The sequence below is a fragment of the Schistocerca nitens genome, chromosome 3 (genome assembly GCF_023898315.1).
Source record: "Schistocerca nitens isolate TAMUIC-IGC-003100 chromosome 3, iqSchNite1.1, whole genome shotgun sequence".
In the NCBI taxonomy this organism is placed as follows: Eukaryota; Metazoa; Arthropoda; class Insecta; order Orthoptera; family Acrididae; genus Schistocerca; species Schistocerca nitens.
In genome coordinates this window covers 632194788-632220706 of record NC_064616.1, presented here as the reverse complement: position 1 = coordinate 632220706, position 25919 = coordinate 632194788, and the positions used below count along the sequence as shown (strand labels likewise).

Genomic DNA, 25919 nt, shown 5'->3' with positions numbered 1-25919 from the left:
ACAGAAACAGCAGTGCATCTTGGTGATCACGATGTTCTTAACAGATTTACAAGATGTGGGAGCACCATCTACATAAAAATTTTCTGGACAAAAGCTTTTATTAGACATGGAATATATCAAGTATCCGTTAAGGAAGCATGGAAAATTAAAAAATAGAAGAACAAAGTTAAGAAATGTGAGCAGTCAACTATCATTTATTGCACAGCAACTCTCTTCAGCATTTAAAAACATAGCTTTGATGACAAAACTTCTCCCACATCAAAGTTTAACTTTTAAGAAGTAACATTTGCTCATTCACTATAAAACATAAACTTTGTCACAGCATGTTTAGTCAGTGCAAAAGAGGGTCACATTAATCACTGAAAATCTAACTAGTTTTAAGCTGAAAGTTTAATAAATTTGCAATTATGGTTGAACTCACATTGTCTCCACGCAATCCAGTAATCGCCTCAAGTCCCTGTTGCTTAATATGTTCAAGTACTTCCTTTATTAGCACAGCAACTCCACCCTGCACAGAACGCAACAGGGGATACATAAGGCTTAAGTCCCTTCTACGTTCTTGCTGCACCATTGCCTTACATTCACTGTGCAGAAAAGGCAGGTGTTCTTCCACCATATGATGTTCACACTTGGCTCTTACCTTTGGGAATGAACTGGAAACACATTAAATAGCTGCGTCACCAAAATAATTGTCTTGCTCATCATAGAATTAAATTTCATAGTGTCTTACACAACCTACAATTGTGACAATTAAATGAAGATATTTCATAGACACCATTTTTTTTTTTCAGATGCCTGTAAAAATGTGGACATATTTGGGCTGGCTGGAAGCTTGCCACCCATAATTTTACAGGCACACTTTCTCAATGTTTCCCTTCATTCCTTTATGTTGTCTTACTGTTACCATATGCATGCACTTCTCAGTAGAGGCTGTAGTTCAAGTACTGATCACAGCAGGGTGTGGGCATGCTGAAGTGTATATATTTCTTCCTTGTTGTGGGACTTTGCAGTGGCCTGTTTTTTGCCATTTAAGCTTACTTCTGTCAACAGATCAAAGTACAACTTGATCAATAACAAAATCGCTAGTGAGCTATCTCATGATTTTGAAGATAATAACACTGATTTTTCAAAAGATGGTGTTGCAGATGACTCTGAAGATGATATAGACTCTGTTCCACAAAAAAATGAGTGTGTTCAAATAAAGAATGTTCAGAACTAAATGCTCAGCATTATTATTCCGATTTCAGTTGAAAGTGCTTTTAGTATATAAATTCCAAAGTGGTTTTGTTTCCAGGGCCAATCACTGGTTGTTTTTCTATTGGATATTACACTTGAAGAGTACAGAAGACTAAGGGTGTTAGCAGACTCTGAGGAAAACAGAATAATCACTGATCATGTGTTAGATACTGTCGTGTTTTCATGACAATCTGGGAAGTGTAATATAAGTATAGATGACAAAAGTGCACCTCCAGGTTTTTTTCAAATTTTCTTCCAAATTCGATGATGAAAAACGTGAAGCGACAAAGTAACCTGTATGCCCAACAGAGAGTAAGTAAGTTAGGAAGCATGAAATCCCTTTCACCCACCTACACACTATCTACCGTATTTACTCGAATCTAAGCCGCACTCGAATCTAAGCCGCACCTGAAAAATGAGACTCGAAATCAAGGAAAAAAAAAAATTTCCCAAATCTAAGCCGCACCTGAAATTTGTGACTCGAAATTCAAGGGGAGAGAAAAGTTTTAGACCGCATCTCCAAATCGAAACAAAGTTGGTCCATTGTAATATGAGACACAATTTAGGTCAAATGAATGGCGATACAGCTACAGTAGTTTGGTTCGAGTCGTAAGCTTAGCAGTTAAGCTTTACCAGGTAGCCATTGCTATGCGTCAGGCGCTACGTCCGTGTTTATACGGGTACCCTTCCTTTTTCACGTGCTTCGTCTGGTTTGAATGATTGGTTATTTTTCTTTGATCTGATAAGCGCCGTTTTCTTTGTTATAGGTGTCTACGTCACTCTAAGCTGAAAATTCGTTACTGTACTGTGTCATGCATTGTTTGTCGCATTCTGATAGTGCGTGTTTACGACCTGTCGCCGCTCGCGGCATGGCTTGCTTTTGTGCGGGTTACCGCCGCTGACGATTAAAAATCTTCTCATTAGCGAAACAATGGCAAGAGACTGCTATTTGTTGTTTGTTGTTACTTACACTGCTGCTTTCTTTGATAGTGATCAACAAGAACCAAATAATAGACTGCATATGATAGAAGATGTTCTGAACGGGAGTTTAGCGAAAATTTTTCTCCATTTGAAAATCTTTGCAGGCGCCTCTTTAGTACATTACATTCTGCAAAGAAATTAGAGTTATCTTAGATTTAAAAATCTAGTCAATTGCTGTGCTTCATTTCTGACTGTATCACTATTAGGCATAAGAATAATACAAATATAAACATGACACGATATGTATATTCTTCCGCGTTTGCTGTTGTCTCACTCTAGTTTCATAGTTTATTAGGCAGACAGAATTTAAATGAGATAGCAGCAAACACGAAACAATACATGGCAAAATGTTTATATTCGTATTATTCTTATGGTGAAGAGAATACTGCATGTGATTCACAATTCATAAAAGTTCCTATAAGCAACCATCTCTTCCCATAGGTAGGAAAAAATTCATAACGTAGAGTTGGCCATATTGACAAAATTCCCAAACAGACTTGCCAGTCGGATTTTCATAGCACATTGAAATGCAGGTACATTCGAAGATGAACAATACGGAATTTGTATTTACTTCGTTGGATAATGTATCAAAATACAGTGGCCGAAACTCGGGGCGGAGAAAAAAAGCTCGTCTTCCACCTTTTTTTAAATTTATTTACTGACGCAGAGGATTTGGTGCCAGTATTTATCTTTGTGCCTACAAAGCATGCCTGTGTAGCGCTACATATATTCGACGGCAGAAGTTAGTTGTGGCGGCACCCACCAACATTTTTCAGAACTTCGCTTGCTTTGCACTCGATTCTAAGCCGCATGCGGTTTTTGGATTAGAAAAACTGGAAAAAAAGTGCGGCTTAGATTCAAGTAAATACGGTAAGAGGAAAGGAGCTGTCCTCACTGAAACAAGCAGCATAATCTTAGAAGAGCTAGAAGCTGACTGGAGAAACATGGCACAAAGATACAAGTGTAGTGAGTGTAAAGTCAGACTGTGTAAATTACAGTGCTTCAAAATGCATCACACAAACAGGAAACTTGTTCCACAAAAGCCCCTCAAACATGATTACTGTACCTAAGATAAGCTGTAGACATCTTTATTAAACATTTTTGTTTAAAAGAATCATGGTGCTACAAGTACGTAGCAATTCAAGAGCAAAGAATTACCAGCCACTTTAAATTAGGAAGCCTAAACTTTTCAATAATGAAAATGTTATTACTTAACTATAAATTTTCTGAGAGTTACTACAGCTGAAAACAAGTCACGTTTTTTCACCACAGGTTGTCCTACTCAGCTCAGGTACCAAAGTGTTCACAAAGTATATTACATTCAGTTAAATGAATTTTAAGTTGAATATAATTTCTGTCATAAATGCCTTTGTGATTTATCTTGCACATAAGCCTCTCTATCAATGCACACAACCTTACAAATTCAATACCTGCTCTGATACAGTCACAACACATATTCAGGAGAGGTATTGTTTGCAGTCTAACTTTTCTGAACCAATTCTGTTAAGTTATCTATTACCAAATTTCTAATACTTACAGACCATCGCATGCAGTATAGAATAGGACTGGCACGACATGCAAAACTTCACAGGTGCATCATATGTTGCACCCATGCGGTCTGAAACTTGGCCTGTCTCAGCTTTGTTTGGACCTTCTTGGAACTACTCAGTACAGGGTGACATTTCATTTAGCAGTGTGATGCAACACTGTTTCTCTGGCATTTGGTATTGCTCAGCCCAACTTTCTTCAGTTCAGCAGAATTGTGGTGTCAGCGCTGTTTGTCCTTCACTATTTATTCATGGTGTAAAGGAAGTTTATACATCCAGTGATTCTTTGCACAAAAAGAGGTAGTCTATCTATATATCATCCCAACCTTTAAAAATTAATGCGAATCACAGAAGGGATCTAACAATCTACCATCCCAACCTTTAAAAATGAATGGTAATCACAGAAAGGATCTAACAATCTATCATCCCAACCTTTAAAAATTAATGCAAATCACAGAAGGGAAGGATGAGAATTCTCAATATCTATTAAGTAGCTACTCCCATTGACTGGTGCCACAAATGTACTGCAAAACGTCATTTCAATGCTATGCAAAAAGAATTTGAAATATTTAGTTGGTAATGAAAGAGCAAAAAGTTACAATAATCAAAAGGTGACTTGTATTGGATTCACTGTTCAAGTAGTTTTGCTAAATTAGCAGGCATGGACCATGTGATAAAACTGATGGTACAAACAACAACTTTTCTGAAGTCACAAGCATTATTTCATCGACAGTTGCAACAGTTTTTGATGGAACTGAACAAAGAGTATGGAGACATTATACATGACTGCAAAGAAGGTTGGTTAAGGCAAGGGGCACGCCTGGAATGATTTTTCAGTTTAAGACTTGCTACTGTTGAGTTTTTGGTGGAAAAAGGAAAGCAGGAATGAAAATTAGAATACCCAGAATGGATTGTAGACCTCTCAATTTAAGAGGACTTGACTGCACACTAACAGTAAGTCACTGCAAGGTTAGAAACAACTTATTTCTGATTTGATGGAGATGCATTTAAAAAGTCAATCACACTGTGGAATAGAGAACTTCTGACAAAAAAATGTATATTTCCCTGAGCTCACTGGTGTTAAACATAGCTTCAATTTTGAAGAGTACATTGTGATGTAGCTTGAATTGCAGGAATAGTTTTCTAAGCATTTTGGGGACACTGTCACTTTTACATCTGTTTTTGAGACTGTTTGCCATTTCAATTGAAAGCGCCCCTATATATGTGCAGATGGAACAGATTGTCCTGCAATGCAACGCCATTCCCATTTAAAAGACAAATTATATTATGATAAAATTGTCCAGAGTTCTACATTGTTTTCCTCGGGAAGAATTTTTCTATCTCCATAATAAGGCTGCAAACGTGATACATTGTTTCAGGCAACATATGGGTGAGAAATGTCTTTTATTATGAAACTAATAAAGTCACTATTATGTGCCAACACTAATGAAAATAATATGTGAAGCTTCTGGGTCTGTTCATATGCAGACATTTTTTACTAGATATCACTTCTATTATATCTCCAGCGTACAAAAAATAATTAAATAATAATGGATTGTTTTTGTTTCTGGTCTATGTTGTTATGAAATATGAAAAAAAAGCAGCATGTAAGACTTTCAGTGTTCCTCATATGATCACATTGCCATCCAAACGCAGCACATTTACTGTTCCCCCTTTTCCTGCTCAGACAGCATGACACAATAGTGGGTATAGTGTGCACATGAATGAGGACACTGCATGTGTGCAGAATTCTTGGCCATCCATCCCCGTAATAGAATATTCTTTAAAATTCTATATATGAGTCAAGGGTTGCATTGAATACAGGCTCCTGACTTGAAGAGTGAGACAGACTATGCAAAACATTAACCTAACTATACTTCATTCGGTGAAAGAAGAACCCTGACAGCTAGCAGCATTGGTGCCAGTTTACTGCAACATGTAAAAGGATGCTGGTAGCACCAGCTACATGACTGCAAACAGTGGTCATCTACAGAGCTGAAATAACATTGAGGAGTAGCAAATTAAGTTGCACAACTAGTAATGGTAGATGTGTGAAGCAGCCGTGTGAATACCACTTTAACTATTAGAGCTCTTCTTTTTCTGCACAAGTGTTGCACATTCTTTTAAAATCTCTTAAGATATTGCCTACAGACTATCTCAAAAACCTTGTCATTTGTACTCTCCAAATTCTTTACCTTCACCTCTCATCTATATTCTGGCCAACAAAAACCAGTCAGTAGCAAAACAAAGTGGTGCACTAACCCGTAGGTTGGTAAAATTTCAATAACACTTGCAAAAAAGTTAAAAATCTGCACTTTTTATTGAATAAAACTCTTATTGCTATAATAAAGACATTAACAAATCTTTGACACAAAGTGATGTGTATATGATCATCGTAAGTACTGTGGAAAATTATGAGTAGGTCAGTAAGGAAGAGCTGTGGCAATTACATCATTTCCACATGAGAAATGATGGAGCACTATCTAACAGAAAATCATCCCTATTTTGTTCGACGTGATACTTCTAATACAATGAGAAAAAGATGGATAAGTGAAAAAATGAAAATACTAGAAATCTGTAAGGGTGTGATACAGGATGGTAGCTATTTTTTAAAATGAACAAAAAAAGTTTCATTTTTATCCTGTGTTAAGTTTAAACAATGGATGTAGTAAAAACATTGATAATTATAACAGCAAAATCAGTTTTCTTCTTCAAATATAACAATTTCTTCTGATTGAAATCTGTATTTAAAATCAACCTCACAATTTTATGTTACCTCATGATGACCTAAGAAGTAGAAAACGGGTTAGAGTAAGTGAATTGCAGACACCATTTTCCACTAGACAATGCCTCAACAATAACTTAAGACTACATCACGTAGATATAAATTAGATTTCAAGTAGGTACAGGAGTCTACATATTATCACTTAGGAGCCCCACCAATGTCTCCTACAAGTCCTAGCTTAGTTTCCTTCAGTAACCTAATGATGCCAGGAAAAGGCAAGTTCAGACACCTTGTGTCTGGAATACACAGAATGATTCCCCCCCACCGTGTACAAACTCTAGGGACTGATCGCTGAGAGGATACGGAACAAAAAGGTTTTATGAACTTATGTTCAGAAATGCATGTTTTCATGCTAGAAAGCATTTATTTGATCATACTTTGTTACAAAGACTGTGGTCTAATATGGTACCATGCAGCCACAATTGCAGTATGCACGCTTTCCTCCTAGAGGGTGGTACTGTTCCTCATACATCATGCCCTAGCACCCTCTCCTGCCATAATAATTGGTAATGTTGTGTCCAATTCACTTCTCTTGGGGACTCACCTTGTAGTGGATGTGATACAGCATTGTACACAACGGTTCTGTATTCGAAGTGAGAGCTTGCCGACATGGTGCTTACTTACTGAAAGGTAAATGGCAACAGGCAGTAAGGTTGTATCAGGAGACCTACCCCCACAGACAAACACCACAGCATTCAGTGTTTTCAACAGTGTTTCATCATTTGTCTGAAACAGGGTCATTTCAGGAAGCAGGAAATCATGAAGGACATACCCAAAATGTTTGGAAACTTGACTTGGAGGAAAATGTGATAAACGCTGTAGAAGGCGACTGCTGTGTTAGTACCAGGCAGTTGGCCCACCAATACAGGATAAGCCAGACTACCGTATGGAACATTCTCCATGAGAATTGTTACTACCCTTATCACTTACAGTGTGCGCAGGGCTTACCAGCGACAGACTTCTCACATCAGGGGCAGTTCTGTCACTGGTTTCTTCAACAGGCAACCACGATTCCAGGATTTGTGTCATCTGGCCTATTCACACATGAGGCCAGCTTTACGCAGAGTGATGTCTTCAACTTTCATGACAGTTATCTGTTGGATAGCATGCAGAACCCCCATGGAAACTGAATGTTTCTTCAGATGTTTGTGAAGATTTTAAAGGCACTATTAACACACAAGATAAAATAGAAATGCAAACCATTACTGATTCTGAAATGCTAATTTTAGAATAAAAGGTTCTAAAAATTTTCTTGAAAATTAGTCTTCAGATGCAATTCCCTCAAGAAAAGGACTCTCAATGCATTACAGTTCTGAATACACCTTCTGACTTATATAAATATACTAGACTTTGCTTTAGGGTAGCAAGTGTGGTCCCCATATTTCAGAGATTTTTGAAACAGACAACTTCAATCATACTTAAATGTGTTAAATAGTTTAATGAGCTCATCGTCGCTGGCATAGGATCACTTGGTAGCTTGCACACAGTTTTCACAAAATTAAATAAGGCAATTCCAAAATGTAATCTCAATAATCTTTTTCCATGACCAAATAAAATACCTACAGCATATTGTAAGCTCAAACCGAATATTCACAACATAGCAGTATATGCACATTATAGATGAATTACCATCACTTAAAAACCAGTGTTGCATGTTGTCTAGGCAACATCAAATGCTACATGACCCCTCTGCTCACAACTTATCACAAACTGTGACCTCTCTGGCACGAAATCACAAACTGAGTCACGTAACTGAGATGATATTCCATAAACACGCAATTTCACTACAACCTGCTCATGTACAGTGTCAAAAGCCTTTTGGAACTCTAGAAATACAGAATCAATTTGAAATCCCTCGTCAATAGCATTCAACACTTCATGTGTGTAAAGAGTTTGTTGTGTTTCACAAGAATGACATTTTCTAAATCCATGTCGACTGTGTGTCAATAGACCATTCTCTTTGAGGTAATTCATAATGTTCGAACACAATATATGTTTCAAAATCCTGCTGCTTATCCACATTAATTATATGAGCCTGTAATTTAGTGGATTATTCCCACTGTCTTTCTTTAATGTTGGTGGAACCTGTGCAGCTTTCCAGTCTTTGGCTATGGATCTTTTGTCGAGCGAGCGATTGTACGTGATTGTTAAGTATGGAACTATTGCATCAGCATACTCTGAAAGAAACCTAATTGGTATACAGTCTGGACCAGAAGACTAGCTTTTATTAAGTTATTTAAGTTGCTTCTCTACTCCAAGGACATCTACTTCTAAGTTACTTATGTTGGCAGCTGTTCTTGATTCAAATTCTGGAATATTTACTTCATCTCCTTTGCTGAAGGAATTTAGAAAGGCTGTTTTTAGTAACTCTGCTTTCACAACATTGTTGTTGACAGCATTTCCATTGCAGCATTGCAGGACACTGTTGTGGTGGTGGTGATGTCCTGGCTTCCATGTCGGAGACTGATGCAAGCGAAGTGCTTATGAAGGAACACAGATAGGAGCTGGCAGTGACAGTGAAGAAAAAGAAGGAAAAGAGGAGGGTGTTGTTTAAAGTTTCACTGCTGCTATGCAAGAACTGATAGTGTCATGAATTTCTTTTCCTCTTTTAATGTAGATGAATCAATTCTAACTTATATTGACTAGCTAGAGCGACAACTTCTTTCGCTACAATATGCTGGAAGAATAAACAAATAAGAGCTCTTCATTTTAAAAAATAAAGGATGTGTTCCGTGTCAAGTGTAATAATTGTATATTTACTGCATTTAAGTTTGTAGCACAGGATATTGGTAATTATGTAACTCAATACCACTTATATCACTTAAACCTGCCTAAATTGTGAATCTGGATCACTCTTTCCATGCAGTCTGTTCCCCCATTTAAGGAAAACCCCTATTCAAAGAAAAAACATTTGGGTTTCCAGAGATTCAGTAAAAAATGGGTTTTAGCCTTCAAATTGAAGACTTAAACCGCCTACTGATCTGTAGTCCTTGTACATGTTAGCATGCTGACTGCAAATGCTTCCTTTTGATCTAAGGTGAGAATGTTACATAGGTGGTTGGTTGGTTGGTTGGTTGGTTGGTTGGTTGGTTGGTTGGTTGGCTGGCTGGCTGGCTGGCATACCATTCTTATATAGCCTTCTGCAGTGACTGCAGCAAGGGCAAACACAGGATGGAATTCCAGTTTTATTTGTTTGAGTTTATAATAGCAAATATTGGTCATATTAGCCCTTGATTAAATCTTCTGGAAGACAAACACGTGATCAGAAACTGCTGCTATGACTAGATGCACCAGACAAATGAACAATGAATCTCCTGGCCAACTCAGTTTTAGCTTTGTTTGTCTTCACAATGCCATAATGATCCTCACTCCATTTCCTCCAATAACTTGTGTCCCATGCCATTCACCCAAATTGACTACTCAAGCTATCTTCTCTCATATTCACAGCACAACCAGTTGCCCTAATATTATTAATGTGGTAGCAACAAACTCAACATTCATGACAATTCTTGTGTTTGCTTTAGTTATGATGTGATTCTTTAGTTATTTTTTGAAATGAGTAGTAAAACACATACAGCAGATTTATTTAGCCTAGTTGCCCATTATTTACACACACAAACTTTTTATATGTGGAATCAAAAGCACCAGTTCTAAGAACATATGTTTAGAACAAACACTTTAAAAGGTTTTATTCAAAAATGTGAACAACCTAAAAACTGAAAATGACCATAATCCAAAAAGGAACAGATTACATCTTACTTAAGGTAAGAGGCTAGAATCAGTCTCAAACATAAAATAATTTTAAAGTATGTTACCAAAGGACATAATCTCATGACTTGTGGGAAATACACAACAGAATTTAGAAAAGTTCTTCAATCAAATGAAAGATGGCTTTCCTGGTACATAAAAACACCAGGAAATCTGAAATTAACTGTACAGAACACACTCTACATGGTACTTATTAACTAATAGCTAAGAACATGCACTTGTTGAGAGATCAAAGCAAAAACCAAACTGCCAAATTGAAGTTCCTAATAAATATTAACGATAAGATCAGGAGGGAGAAAACTGCACATCAGAGAAAAAAAATAGGAGGTGGAATTAAAGTTTTTATTTTTGATTAAAACTTTTGTGGTGTGGGCATGGAATGGGAATGAAAACACCAGGACAGACAGAAAGTCAATCTACAGAAAACTGAAAGACCAAGAAATAGCTGGATAGAAAGTGAGAATACAGAACAGGAAAGGAATATGGGAACAATAAATGTATGATAAAAAGAAACTGCATACAACTTTGATGCACAGGTTGTAAACTGGAGTTTCATACTGAATGTGACTGTGATGATTAACCGCAAGCAGAATTTTACCAAATCATCAGATGAGTCACACAGGCATCTTCATGTCATCCACCCCCCCCCCCCCCAAAAAAAAAAAAATACACTGAGGTGACCAAAGTCATAGGATACCGCCTAATATTGTTTTGGACCTCCTTTTGTCCAGCATTGTGCAGCAACACAAAGTGGCATGGACTCAACAGAAATATTTAGCCATGCTGCCTCTATAGCTGTCCATAACTGCAAAAGTGTTGCTGGTGCAGGATTTTGTGCACAACCTGACCTCTCAATTATGTCTCACAAATGATCCATGGGATTCATGTAGGGCAATCTGGGTGGCCAAATAATTCACTCGAATTGTCCAGAATGTTCCTCAAACCAATCGGGAACAACTGTGGCCTAGTGACATGGCATATTCTCATCTATAAAAATTCCATCACTGTTTGAGAAATGAAGTCCATGAATGACTGCAAATGATCTCCAAGTAGCTGAACACTACTATTTCCAGTCAATGATCCGGTGTATTCCACAAAAACATAGCCTACGCCATTACGGGGCCACCACCAGCTTGCACAGTTCCTTATTGACAACTGGGGTCCATGGCTTTGTGGGGTCTGTGCCACACTTGAACCTTACCATCAGCCCGTACCACCTGAAATTGGGACTCATCTGATCAAACCAGGTTTTCCAGTCGTCTACGGTCCAACTGATATGGTTACGAGCTCAGGGGAGGCGCTGCATGTGATAATGTGCTGTTTTCGAATACACTCACATCAGTCGTCTGCTACCAAAGCCAAATTTCACCTTCTGTCCTAACAGGTGCATTCATTGTACATCCCATATTTATTTCTGTGTTTATTTCATACAGTGTTGCTTACCTGTTAGCACTGACAACTCTACACAAACGCAGCTGCTCTCAGACATTAAGTTAAGGCTATCGGCCACTGCATTACCCATGGTGATAGGTAATGCCTGAAATTTACTATTCTTGGCACATTCTTGACACTGTGGCTCTAGGAATACTGATTTCCCTAACAATTTCCAAAATGGACTGTCCCATGCATCTAGCTCCAACTACCATTCTGCATTCAACATCTGTCAATTTCTGTCATGTGGCCATAATCCTACTGGAAACCTTTTCACATGAATTATCCGAGTACAAATGATAGCTCCATCAATGCACTGCCATTTTATACCTCATGCATGTGATGCTACAACTATCTACAGCTTATACACTGAAGAGCCAAAGAAATCGGTACACCTGCTTAATATTGTGTAGGGGCCCCTGCAAGCACACAGAAGTGCCGCAACGTGACATGGCATGGACTCAACTACTGTCTGAAGTAGTGCTGGAGGGGACTGAGACCATGAATCCTGCAGGACTGTCCATAAATCCATATGAGTGTGATTGGGTGGACATCTCTCCTGAACAGCATGTTGCAAGGCATCCCAGATACGCTCAATAATGTACATGTCTGGGGAGTTTGGTAGCCAGCAGAAGTGGTTAAACTCAGAAGAGTGTTCCTGGAACCACTCTGTAGTAATTCTGGATGTGTGGGGTGTATCATTGTCCTGCTGGAACTGCCCAAGTATGTCAGAATGCAAAATGGACATGAATGGATGCAGGGATCAGACAGGATGCTTACACAAGTATCACCTGTCAGAGTTGTATCTAGACATTTCAGAGGTCCCTTATCACTCCAACTGCACACGCACCACACCATTACAGAGACTCCACCAGCTTGAACAGTCCCCTGCTGACAGGCAGGGTCAATGGATTCATGGGGTTGTCTCCATACCTGTACACCCCCATCCGATCTATACAATTTGAAACGAGACTCGTCCAACCAGGCACCATGTTTCCAGTCATTAACAGTCCAATGTCTGTGTTGATGAGCCCAGGTGAGGTGAAAAACTTTGTGTCATGCACTCATCAAGGGTACACGAGTGGGCCTTCGGCTCAGAAAGCCCTTATTGATGATGTTTCGTTGAATGGTTCACACGCTGACACTTGTTGATTGCCCAACATTGAAATCTGCAGCAATCTGCAGAAGGGTTGCACTTCTGTCATGCTGAATGATTCTCTACAATCGTCATTGGTCCTGTCCTTGCAGGATCTTTTTCTGGCCGCAGCAATATTGGAGATTTGATGTTTTACCAGATTCCCGATATTCACGGTACACTCGTGAAATGGTCACATGGGAAAATTCCCACTTCATCGCTACCTCGGAGATGCTGTGTCCCATTGCTTGTGCGCCAATTATAACACCGTGTTCAAACTCACTTAAACCTTCATAACCTGCCATTGTAGCAGCAGTAACTGATCTAACAATTGTGCCAGACACTTTATGCTAACTTCAGTGCCATGTTCTGGCTGTTTACATATCTCTATATCTGAATATGCATGCCTATACTAGTTTGTTTGGCACTTCAAGTATATGTGCGTATTGCTATCCCACGACTTATGTCATCTCAGTGTATATATAAACAAACATACAAATAAATCAAATTCACACAAAGCTAACAATTTTTGTTAGCACACTGTGGGCAGAAATGTACAAATTCCTCTACAGTGCTAAGATATTTTCTATATAAAATTATTATTCTCACTGTACATGGCAGAAATATACAAAAATGTTTTTTTGAGAATACCTGCAGTGCAAGAATTTTTGGCTTCTAAGTGTTTCTTCCTTCAACTGCAGGGTGACTCTCTCCATGTACAATGAAACATCACATGTCTGCAGTAGTCTGCTAGCTTCAAGTTTATAGTACTCCCCACTAGCAGCAAGGAAAGGTGTCTCAAATATTTCTTCATATAACTGAAATAAAAAAAATTACAGACTAAAAACTTAATCATAAATTTTGTTGAAATACAAAAACAAAATGTACATAGGATCATGTTGCCCCACTCTCAATGTCAACACTGCCAGTTCTACAGTAGTCACAGACAGAGGTCATACTACAGAATTTCCTTACATCATTAGGAATCAATGACTGATCCTACTAAATGTCCACACTCTGCCTTTTTCTGTTCTGTTCTGCACATACAATTAAAGCTTTCACCCAAGCAAGGAAAATATGCATTTTCTGCATGCAAGTTTTGTCAAAAATGGAAGACGTTCACATAAGTGCATAGTGAGTGTTACCGACTGTAATGTTCAATGACAATAAAACAACGCAAAACACTACACAATTCTTTTGTAAGTCTAGTTGTGTTGGGGGGATGGGGAGATTAGGACAGAAGCTTTCATGAAGAGGAGGAAGGGTTGGCTTCAATGTAAGAACTGCGGTGGGGGTGGGGGAGGGTGGGTTACTGAAGTGCTGTTACAATGGAGTCAGCTGGGATAATGTGGCTCTTGTGTGTGTGTGTGTGTGTGTGTGTGTGTGTGTGTGTGTGTGTGTGTGTGTGTGTGTGTGTGTGGTTTTTTCCTGTTTCTGAAGAAGGTGTTTTGTCCGAAAGTTTTAACGTTTAGCAGTCTTTTCACTGTGAATGTCTGTGTCTCATTGCTTCCTCTATGTGATGAGTAGCAACTGATACTTTTCATAATATTTTTGTATTTTATCCTGGAGTTTCCATTGTTCAATACAGACATCTGTTTAAACAAGGGTTGATTCAATAGTGAAAAGTATTTCTGAGCATAATGCAAAGGAAAATGATTTAGAAAGTTTTATCTTGTTAGGGTACTTTGTAGCACAAAACACTTTTAGTACTCTTAGAGACAAACTTCAAATCACTAGCAACGAACTTAATCTAACTGTGGAAGGCAATCCTGTTTCATACCATTCTTTGAGACAACTGGAATGTGACACCACAAAATATGAAGAAATGTTGTAATTCATACAAAGTCCTGTCTCCTTGGTCCTGCAAGTGCAGCCTCAAAAAATGGCTAACACATGAAGTGGAGAAGAGCTCTCCGCATGCTATTCATTTCAGTGACATTTTGTTTTGTTTTATAGACTTTTTCCCTGCAGTTTACAGATCATAAACACTGTTTAAATTGACCACTAGACATTGCTGTTCAATATACATATGGATAGCATAGTCAAAGGCCTCAGTGGTACCTAATACATTTAATACTATCACTGGATAAATAAGCAACATCTCAGCATACCAATATCTTTGACTGTCTATTTCAGGCCATTTTCTCATCATATTGTATGAGTCTCCATACTCCTAGCAGACAGGAATCATGTAAACAATTTATTAGAGAACAGGCATAACACTGCTTAAGCAACATGAATGCATAAAAGTATGACACACACTAGTTTCCTTTCAGTATGGTCTAAGGTATATCTGGTGTTAAAAATGGCAACCATTGTAGAAACCCCTATCAAAACTTATATTGGAAAAAAGACATTGTTACAAATTGCTAGGAAAATGAAAAGGAGGATACTGGGCAGGCGTGGGGGGACCAAACCATGTCATATCCTCACCCCTTCCTCTCCTCATCTCAATTTGGAGCAAGGCTATTTAAGACATGTCTTGCCATTTAGAACTGCCTTCCATCAGCAGTCTCAAATTTTTAAGACAAGTCAGCCATTGAAAATAGACGAGGCAGAGCTGCAAGGGTTCATGGGCTTCTATCACTTTTTACTTTCCTCACAATGTTCATGATAGAACGCTTGGTATATCTACATCAAAACTGACCAAATAAGTGAAGGAAGCATCTTTCCTACAGGTGTGACATTTCTAATTGCAAAAATACTTGCTTCAAAAAATATGAAAATAATACTATCAGTGGAAATAGTGTCTCATCCCACATGGCACTCATTCTAACAAATGTTTACACAGAGTATAATATATAAACTGTATTTACAAACCTACATACCAAACACTGCAAAAAAAGAAATGAGTATGCTTTATAGCAGTGCTAGTGTTACTCATGCTGCACATCATATGAGTTTGATAATTAGCAACAGACATACTTCTTAATGACTAAATGTATACTTTTTTAACTGTGGAAATTTGTAGAGTTTAGTTATTTCTTCTGTAAATGTACAGTCTCAAAGTAACAAAACCAAAAAAGTGCTAGAGTAATTGATAGAAAGAAATTTTCCAGACATCACAAACTGCTTTAACCTCCAAAGTCATTCCACAACGTAATTCTTATAACAAGAATGCACATCTTTATAATAAAAAAGAAAATGCATGACTTTAATGGAGAGCAGAAATATTGCTCAAAGATCACAATACACCCAACAAGCTGGAGTGCTGAGTACCTTAGTGCACAATGCAGTGAGTCACATAAAAGCAGTGAGTGGCTTGCCAGCCACAAGACTTTAAGGTTCTGGCCCTGCAAACTCCATTCAGAATTATATCAGGCAGGTCAGTGATGAACTGCATGGCTCATTCCATTGAGCTATACTAAATCCAGCAAGCTGCATAACTAACTATAGTGTATCAAATGGGTTATTCAAATATAATTATAAAAACACTACAATACTCAATAATTATGTAAAAATGTTCATTGAAACAACACATGAAATTACTGTTGGGAAATAACAGCTAGTATGTAGTTCAGTTAATTTATAAAAGGTTATTAAAATGAACCCCATTTCTGAAATTAGCAATAGGGCCTTAATGCATGCAAAAACGGTAAAACCCCAACACCACTACCAAAATATGTAACAATTCATCACCATTATCATCTGTAACAAGAAATTAGCTTTCTGGTAAGTATCTGATAGTATTCTGACATGTCAATTTGCAGACAGGACTGTTACACACTGAGCTTTTGGCCAAAGCCTTCTTCAGAAAAGAAAGGGAAAAAAAAAACCACACACACAAGCAGGCACACTGCCAAAGCAGTCTGGTCAGAACAGCTGGAGATAGCAGTCTGTTGGAAAGAGAGATCGGAAAATTCTAAGTCAGTGCTAACTTTGTTTACTCACACATAGGTTTCCTTTCATCTTGAATTCTTCAACACTGACAAAAGACTGTATCACGCCCCTTATGATATCTGTTGAATTTGGATTACCTTCTCCTTGACGGTCTTGATGTATGCCTTCCAAAAGGAGACTAACCAAACTATCCTTTAATGGTTGTATCATATTCTTTTTCCAAATTTCAAGACCTGAAACATTTTCAAAATTCAAGCATTGGGACAAGATAATGAAGAAAACATATTATGTATAAAAGATAACTAATTGGTCTCTGTAAAATTATTAAATGTTATACATTGCACTTTATATAAAAAAAAAAGAATCAGCTATGGTTTTCCTAAAGGTGCCTACCAAATCATTACCTAAGTTTTGGAAAGAACAATATCTCAGAATGAGATCAGACTGGAGATGCACAGCAATTGTTTGCAAACTAATTTATTGTGCAACACAATCACATTGATTTCAAAGTTAAATGAGTGGTTTTAGCCATCACCAGCTATCCTCAGATAATAAAAGAGATGTCATGGTTCAGTCCCACTACTGTGGAAACAAAATTGTCAAATCACATTTGAAATTGTTGTTTCTGCAGTGGTGGAACTGAACTACAGCACCTGTTTTATGATCTGAGGCCAAAAACAGTCCATATGATGCTGTTACGAACACTTGAGACTGTGCTTGTTAATACACAACAAATGTTATTAAATTTATTATTTTCATTTTTATTATTATCATCATCATCATCGTCTCATATTGATTTGATTTAATTTACTTAGGGAGACAAAACAACAGTGGAGTTAGCCCCCTTGTTGCCTGCACCAAAACTAAATTTATTGCGCAGTATCCCTACTTGTCATTCCAGTAAAATCAGCAAGTACTCTTGAAGAGAAGTAGGAGTCCTTTTATTAGGTCTATTCATCATCTCTCATAATTAAGGTTCAGTCATTGCTGGTAGAATACTTTTGCACAAACTATATTCAACAAATCTGGTGGGCCGAAAACCAGTGCAGAAATAACTAAATGAGAAAAACAAGTGCTATGTGACACTCTTCGCAACAACATAAAGATAATGACTGCAGAAATAATACAATATACAACTTTCTTTCGGTAAATAGTAAGTGGAACAGCATGGTGGGGAAAAAAAAAAGTGTCTACACAGAGTGAAAGTGCTATACTTTATGACTACATACAGCACTCATTAGGATTCATTCTTCTTTTTTATTGGAACTCTGGTTCAATTTCTGCAAGAATGGGATTACATACAAATTACAGCCTTGCTATGAAAGTACTCAATGTGCATTTGGAGCAATTCATGAGAATCTAAAAAACTCAGATACCAGAAGAAATGGTACAGATGATGAAATGAGCTGTTGTAAAAAAAAAAAAAAAAAAAAAAAAAAAAAAAAAAAAAAAAAAAATCCAGCCATACACCACCACTTTATTATTATTATTATTATTATTATTATTATTATTATACTACGACCACCAGGTATTCCAGTTTAACAGATATGGAAAATTAATGATGCAAAGGAAACTACTTCAGACCTAGTTCTCCAACTTCCATCTGCTCTTGCAGTGCAGCACTAAGATTGCCGTATATTATTTCAGCTTCTGACAGTTTTTGTTTCCTGATGTGTTGCTGATTCAAGTACCTGGGAAAAAGAGAAAAGAAACACTGTGGTCAAATTTAACTCTACAAGAAATAAAGATAACAATACCTTGTTTATGCCATTTACATTGCAACAATGAAATAAGATATCTAATGGAATTGCCATCCACAAAAAATTAATCTTTGTGATAGACTAAACCAGCATGCCAGATAATCGTTAACCCAATTTACTGCATTTCATAGGTCCCCTATCTCAGTTACCTATGCAGATCCCTTACTAGAGAGTGAAGTTTGCTGCTGTAACAGAGATTAAACTTTACCTAGTGTTCTCTACGCCATCCTTTCCTTACATGGTTACTAACTTAGTGATAATTACAAAAAGAAATAGCATCTTTTTTTCTTTCAACTGTAAGAGAGATATTAGATATAAATTTTGAGGTAAGCATGAACTGCAGATAAATGTGGGTAGTTGATTTATTTACAAGCATTCCACACTCTGGCAGCATGTAATAGCTGCCCCTAAACTGAATTAGCCCAACATCAGATTAGACTCCAATAATATTAGCACACTTATTGTAAATGTACGACTACTCCATGTTCAAAATCACTAAGCTCTCCTGACTGGCCCATTCTGCTGGTACTGCTGCTGTACTGACAACACAGTACTTGCTGTCTCCTATTTTACTATTTGGTCTACCTCTCATGACATCTAATGGCCAATTTTGCATTACACAGGGGTTTCTGGATACTTTCAGTCAGATGGTGTATTCTATTGCCTGTTTCATTTGTGTTGAAATTTCATTATTGATGTATTCAATACTGTCACATAGAATCAGTCACCCAGTACTAGTTAAAATAGCAGGGTTGCCAAAAAGAACTAACAGTTCACACTGAAAGCACGTTTATTGAGCACACACAAGAATAGATGGAGCCACACTACTTGTCTCAGTGAAGAGTGCTCATATATCTACATTCACAGTACTCACAGTAGCAGTAAAGTCCAATATTCCATGAACAATTAATACCTGAAACCTTTCATAAATCACGAACATTAAATGACAAATGATTTCAAGAGACGAGAATCAGACTGGTCACCTACATAATGCTATTCAATGGCTGTAACTGCCACACCATGGTATACGAAGCAAGGCATGCAGCACTGCTTCCCTTCCTTGCAAGACAGCTATCTGCTGTTGTTGACTATAACTTCCAGGATTGAGATCTACTCAGCAGCACTTCATGGGGTAGCACTGATGGATCATCATGTTATCATTGCGTTGTCACATTTTCACGATTTCTGCGATTTTCAAATTGAATTACTGCCATCAAAGCACCATTATCGTTAGGCAGGTCTTCATGTTGCTTGTATTGGAACCCCTAGTTGTTGATTTGTGCCTCAGGACTATGATATAGTTTCATGCTGAGGACATGGAAGCCGTTTTTGTTCTGTTGTCTCCTTGGTGTAGGATCGCCATCCTCAGCGTAACAGATGATGTCTGATAAGTGACGTACTTTTCAGTGCAGGATAATGTAGTGTTTAAACATTTTTCTAGTACCTCAACCTTATGTACAGGTGTAACAATCACACTATGTCACCTGGATTTTCGCTTACAAGTCGGTGTTTTGCGTTGCGCCATTCGTGGTCCTTATCCTCAGTATCCAGATTCGCACGACAGCCAAGTGCCTTGTTTCTTCAGTTCTGATGATAAGCTGTTTGATGTGATCATCCTGAGCATTTTAAGACGGAAATGGAAACAAAGTATCCATTTTTGTTTCAGCATTTAGACTGTGAATCATGAAATGCAGTGTGAAACCAGTAGTTCTCTGCTGTGAATACCATGACAAGCAGTATCCTATCGCAGTATCTCTGTCCGATGTCAACATAGATCAAAAGCGTAATTGCCAACATCGTATTAAAATGATCAGTGATGCCATTAATTTTCAGTTGATGGGCAGCTGGCATCCTGTAGATATAGTGATGTGCCTTCAGACACCAGTATTGATTGTAAGTTTTCCACGATCAGAAACCTCTATAAATGGTGCTTTCTAAATTATGTTCAAAAATGGCTCTGAGCACTATGGGACTAAACTGCTGTGGTCATCAGTCCCCTAGAACTTAGAACTACTTAAACCTAACTAACCTAAGGACATCACACACATCCATGCCTGAGGCAGGATTCAAACCTGCGACCGTAGCGGTCACACGGTTCCGGACTGCGCGCCTAGAACCACGAGACCACCGCGGCCGGCTCTAAATTATGTCTTCAACAAGAAACCCACCAACATCTGGAGTTTTGGCAGGTAATACAGGCTTGGTGGCAGCATAGCAGATTAGATACTCAGTGCACACTACTATTCCTTTATCCCATTTGTCGACTTGGGAAACCTCCCAAAGTAGTCAAATCCAATCCAGTGAAATGGAGCAATTTCAAGCAGCTCATTTTTAATGCTGGCATTCCTGACAGAGGCTTGCATAATGTCTGTCAGATCGGTACAAACCTAGTCAATGATACTTGCTTCTGATTCTATCAAGAATATCCATATATCCCAGATGAGCTGATATTGGACCATAGTAAAAATCTTTCAGTATGGGTGCCCGTAAATGAGCTGGGATGATGAGCAACCACTTATGTCCCACTGGGACATAATTACTTTTATACAATGCACCATCTATTGGTCTGAATTCTCCTTTGATACCTTCACTCTTCTCTATGGTGTCTTCAGTAAATATGGATCTTCCCTCTGTTTGGATGCAACATTTGTTAGTGCAGGAATGACTAGGATAACACCAGTGCTGAACTGTTCCCACAATGGATGGATTCCACAAAAGGCAGACAGTATCCATGAGTCTGGGTTCATTTCTGTGTACTACTGTGATGTCGCTAAAGCTTTTGTGCCTACCTTGCTAATCATCCTGGTGGATCCTTAGGTTTGCCAGCCAGCATAAAAAAGGGTGGTCAGTCATAACAATGAATGGTCTGCCCAATACATTTGTGGAAGAATTCTTCTCAGACTCTGAGACTACTCTCAATGTGTAAGTCATCACTCCTTTATTACTGCATTCCTGGATTGAACTAGAATTGCACCTATCGTATAACTACTAACATCAGTGTGTATGCCTGTCTTGGCATGCCCATTAGAAAGTACAAGAATTGGTCAAGATTTCAATGACTCTTTAAGGATACAAAAACAATTCTGTTGCTTGTCACTCCAAGAAAATTTATTGTCTCCCTGCGGCTGTTCTTGCAGTGGCCGTGCCTTGCAGCTGAAATCCTTTATGAAGCGTCTGAAGTGGGAGTACATTCTGAGGAAGCTTCTCACATCACAAATATACCAAGGAAATGGAAAATCTTTTAGCGCTATTACTTTTTCTGGGTCATGACAAACTCTGTTTCTGTTTGCTGTGTATCCAAAGATTTCTATTTCTTAGGTGACAAAAAAGCACTTTCTCAAATTCAAGCTAAGAACTGTGTCATGCACACATTTCCACATAGTAGTCAAACAATTCAGATACTCTTCAAACGACTTCAAGAAAACATCATTGTCATCTAAGAAGCAAACACAGTTTAGATGGTTGACACAGATTGTCCATCATCATTCAAAGGGGGCTGGAGCACTGCACAGACCAAATGACATTAATATCTATATATATTCTCTGCAAGCCACTATATGTGGCTAGGCAGCACTCCTAATATTTACGAGCACTACTGTTGTCGTTATCTCAGCATTAAGTGCAAGCCCCGCCCCAAGGGCCAGGCTATCGAAACGAGTGACCACTCTACAAAGCTAGAACCATATGGGCCCGGACCTGCGTCATATTCCGATTGCACTCTCATACTGTTCCTTGTATTCACCATTTCTTGATTCTCGATATTATTATGTCTAGGCTGTAGATTTGGTTTACACTCCAGACTTGTCACTCTGTCATGTTCTTGTTCATCCATTACTATTGTTGTCTTTTGTGTTTTTAGCGACTTTACTGTCGACGTCCTCGGGCGATCTGCCAGTGTCTCATGGCCATGTCCAATTCTGGTTACTATTACTGGCGATGAGGAAATAGGTTAGCAGTGTCTTATGGATGTGAAAGTTATGGAGCAACAGCGACAGCTGCTTTTGCAGCAGCAGTTGCAGCACCAATTCCAACAGCAAACTGACCTGTTACATCAGGAAATTCAGCTTTTATTGGAACACTTCAGGTTGTGGTTACTTCCCAGGTGGAGTCCTCCCCACCATTGTTTCCACTGTTCAACAACACCAAAGAATATTGGGACATGTATTTGCAGCAGCTGAAGTTGCACTTCGCCGCTTCTCGGGTTTCTGATGATGTTCTCCAATGATCGCTTTTCTTTTCTTGGGCTTCCCCGCAGACAATTTTCTTACTAAAGAAGTTGGCTTCCCTCTCAAATCTGGTTGCACTCACAGTTGAGGAAATGTGTTCGTTGCTGTCTCGTCTCACTATTATTCACAATGTTTCCATGTGGCTGCGTCACACCTCGAGTTCCATCAATATTGTAAGCAACCGGATCAGTTATTCCGCTCATGTGTGATGGATTTGCAGGGATTGAGTCACTGTTGTGATTTCACTTGTGCAAACCTCTATTGCACAACTTCTTATGCAGACTCCCTGATTCAAGAGGAGGAGGAGGAGATTAGTGTTTAACGTCCCAACGACAACGAGGTCATTAGAGACGGAGAACAAGCTCGGGTTAGGGAAGGATGGGGAAGGAAATCGGCCGTGCCCTTGCAAAGGAACCATCCCGGCATTTGCCTGAAGTGATATAGGGAAATCACGGAAAACCTAAATCAGGATGGCCGGACGCGGGATTGAACCGTCGTCCTTCCGAATGCGAGTCCAGTGTGCCCTGATTCAAGACATTGTGGTTCAATTGGCCCAAGATCTGGAAGTACACACAGCTCACGCTGGACAATTTTTCCTTCAATGATATTTTGAAAATCACACAATCCTTTGAGATTATGCAGGTGGTAAATGAACACCTTATGACTCGTCCCAAGTGGCAGTGGTTCAACTGCCACCAAGAGGTCGAAATTCTCATAAATTCTTTTCCTGATGGCATTGTTGTGATTGTCACTTTCAGACATTCACTGGCCTCTGAGCAGCCAGTCACACTGCGTCAGCATAAGCAGCAGTGTCCCACCTTATTATACCGACTGTTTCACGTTGCATCAATGTGTAGACTGTCCAGATCACTGGGCACATTGCACCCACTGTGGAAAGAACAGGCATCTCTGAACTGTCTGCCATCAAGCATCGAGACAGTTGAACTCAACTCCACTTTGCACTCGCATCAAGGGACGGTGCATGAACTCCAGGCCATTGTTCCCCAGGGCAATCCTCCTCCCACCACCCAGTTGTTTACTGCTCTCACAATTGTGCGTCAAGACATTCATTTCCAAGCAGACACAGGCATGATGATTTTCCTGGTGAACTTCCCAACACTCATCAAGGTTACCCTGCACCCCCCCCCCCCCCCCGCCCCAATTGGTTGCATATGGTGACAGCTCAATTCCCCTCAGAGACCAATTCACAACTACAGCAGCCTACAAGAAGGTTACGTGGCTGATAACACTGTTTTTTGTGAACAGTCACTCAGCTGTCAACACTTTTGGCCTGGATGCCTTCTCACTGTTTGGGTTATAGTTGAAGTTCAGGTCAACTCAGACACAGCTCCCTTCCAGGAACTAAACAACCTTCTTGCCTCTTCCATGCCTGTTCAAACCAGGTCTGGGGAGCAGCACAAACTTTGAGGTGCATATATCTCTGTCAGATGCAGTAGCCCATTTCTAACAGGCACATCTGCTTGAGGTCTCCCTATGGAAAGCTGTTAAGCTCTAACTTTATCACTGGCACAAAGCTGGGAGCTATTGAATCTGTCAAAACTAGTGCTTAGGTCACACCCCTGGTGGTGGTTAAGAAACAAAATGGCTTCCTCTGGCTCTGTGCAGACTTTGGGTCAACAATCAATGCCCAGGCACATGTCGAAACCTACCTCATCCCGTGTCCAGAGGACCTCCTCACAAAGCTTGTCGAAGGTGAAAATTTTTCTAAGATTGACATTGCTGGTGCTTATTTACAGATCCCATTAGATGAAGAATAGCAACATATTATGGTCATCAATACATCCTTTGGCTTGTGGGATCTTTTCCACTCCAGCAATCTTCCACAGATATCTGGCACAGTTAACCACATCCATCCCCGCTTGTACCACTTACCTAGATGACCTAATAGTTACGGGTGCTACGTGCCAAGACCACCTGTGCAACCTCTGTACTCTATCTATTACATTACGTGATGCAGGGCTCAAGTGCCACCTACACAAATACCAATTTTTTCAGGAGCAAGAAGTATACCTAGGTCACTAGGTCAACAAAGACAGGATTCAACCCACTGGTTGCAATGTTTCAGCTGTTGACTCTCTTCCATGCCCCCAAAACCTACAGGAGCTGCAGGCTTTTTTGGGTAAAGCTAATTATTATTCTACGATCCTTCTGCAAACAGCACACATTGTGCACCCATTTAACCAGCTGACGTAGAAGGGCATTAAGCTACTGTGGTCAGCTGCTTGTGAACATGCTTTCACCCAACTGAAGCACATTACGCTTGGCACCCTGGTTGGTTGGTTGGTTGGTTTGGGGAAGGAGACCAGACAGCGAGGTCATCGGTCTCATCGGATTATGGAAGGATGGGGAAGGAAGTCGGCCGTGCCCTTTGAAAGGAACCATCCCGGCATTTGCCTGGAGCGATTTAGGGAAATCACGGAAAACCTAAATCAGGATGGCCGGACGCAGGATTGAACCGTCGTCCTCCCGAATGTGAGTCCAGTGTCCAACCACTTGGCACCCTGCCTTATGCCCTCTTCTCCATCATGTTACCTTGTTTTGGCCACTGACGTTTCCCTCTATGTGATTGGTGCAGTGCTGGTGCACCATAAGGATGATGGTTCTGAGCAACCAAAGACACCCATGCCTGCTCAGAGAAACTCCTCACAGATTGAGAAAGAGGCTTTATCGATACGATCACGTGTACCGTTAAGAAATTCCATGTGTACCTCTTTGGGACTAAGTTTACCCCAACTACTGACCACAAACTGTTGGTAACACCCTTCGGGTCACACTCTTGGCTTCCAGAGTAGACAGCTCAAAGGCTAAAGTGTTGGATTCTTTTCCTTTGTTCTTACCATTACAACATTAAGTACAAGCCTACCACGCAACATGCAAACACAGATGTGCTCTCTCGTCTACCCTCTAGACAAGACTCAACATTTGACCAACAGAAATATCCTATTTCCACACTGATATAAAACAACAATGCACTTGGGTAGGTTTCCCATTACTGCTATTACATTGCCACTGACACACACCATAATCCTATCTTACAGCATGTCATGCACTGTGTGCCACTTGGGTGGCCCACAAATTTTTCTAAATTTGTTGATCCAGAACTCTGGGCCTGGGCTCACCTTTCTCATCATTTGCCTGTTGTCTCCGATGTTCTCCTGCTGCATATGGAGGCAGATACCCACTGTGTTG

At 39.3% G+C, this 25919-nt stretch overlaps 1 protein-coding gene across 2 annotated transcripts in view; it reads right to left on the bottom strand.

The window, feature by feature from the left end:
- LOC126248575 (cullin-2) overlaps positions 1–25919 on the bottom strand; it is a 190678-nt gene that overhangs the window by 144795 nt on the left and 19964 nt on the right. For both annotated transcript variants that reach the window (XM_049949681.1, XM_049949680.1), the window contains exons 4-7: positions 18308–18414; positions 16775–16956; positions 13535–13701; positions 422–653 (exon numbers count right to left, since the gene is read on the bottom strand). In XM_049949681.1, coding sequence (XP_049805638.1) covers positions 422–653; positions 13535–13701; positions 16775–16956; positions 18308–18414 — 688 coding nt within the window. The remainder of the gene's footprint in view (positions 1–421; positions 654–13534; positions 13702–16774; positions 16957–18307; positions 18415–25919) is intronic.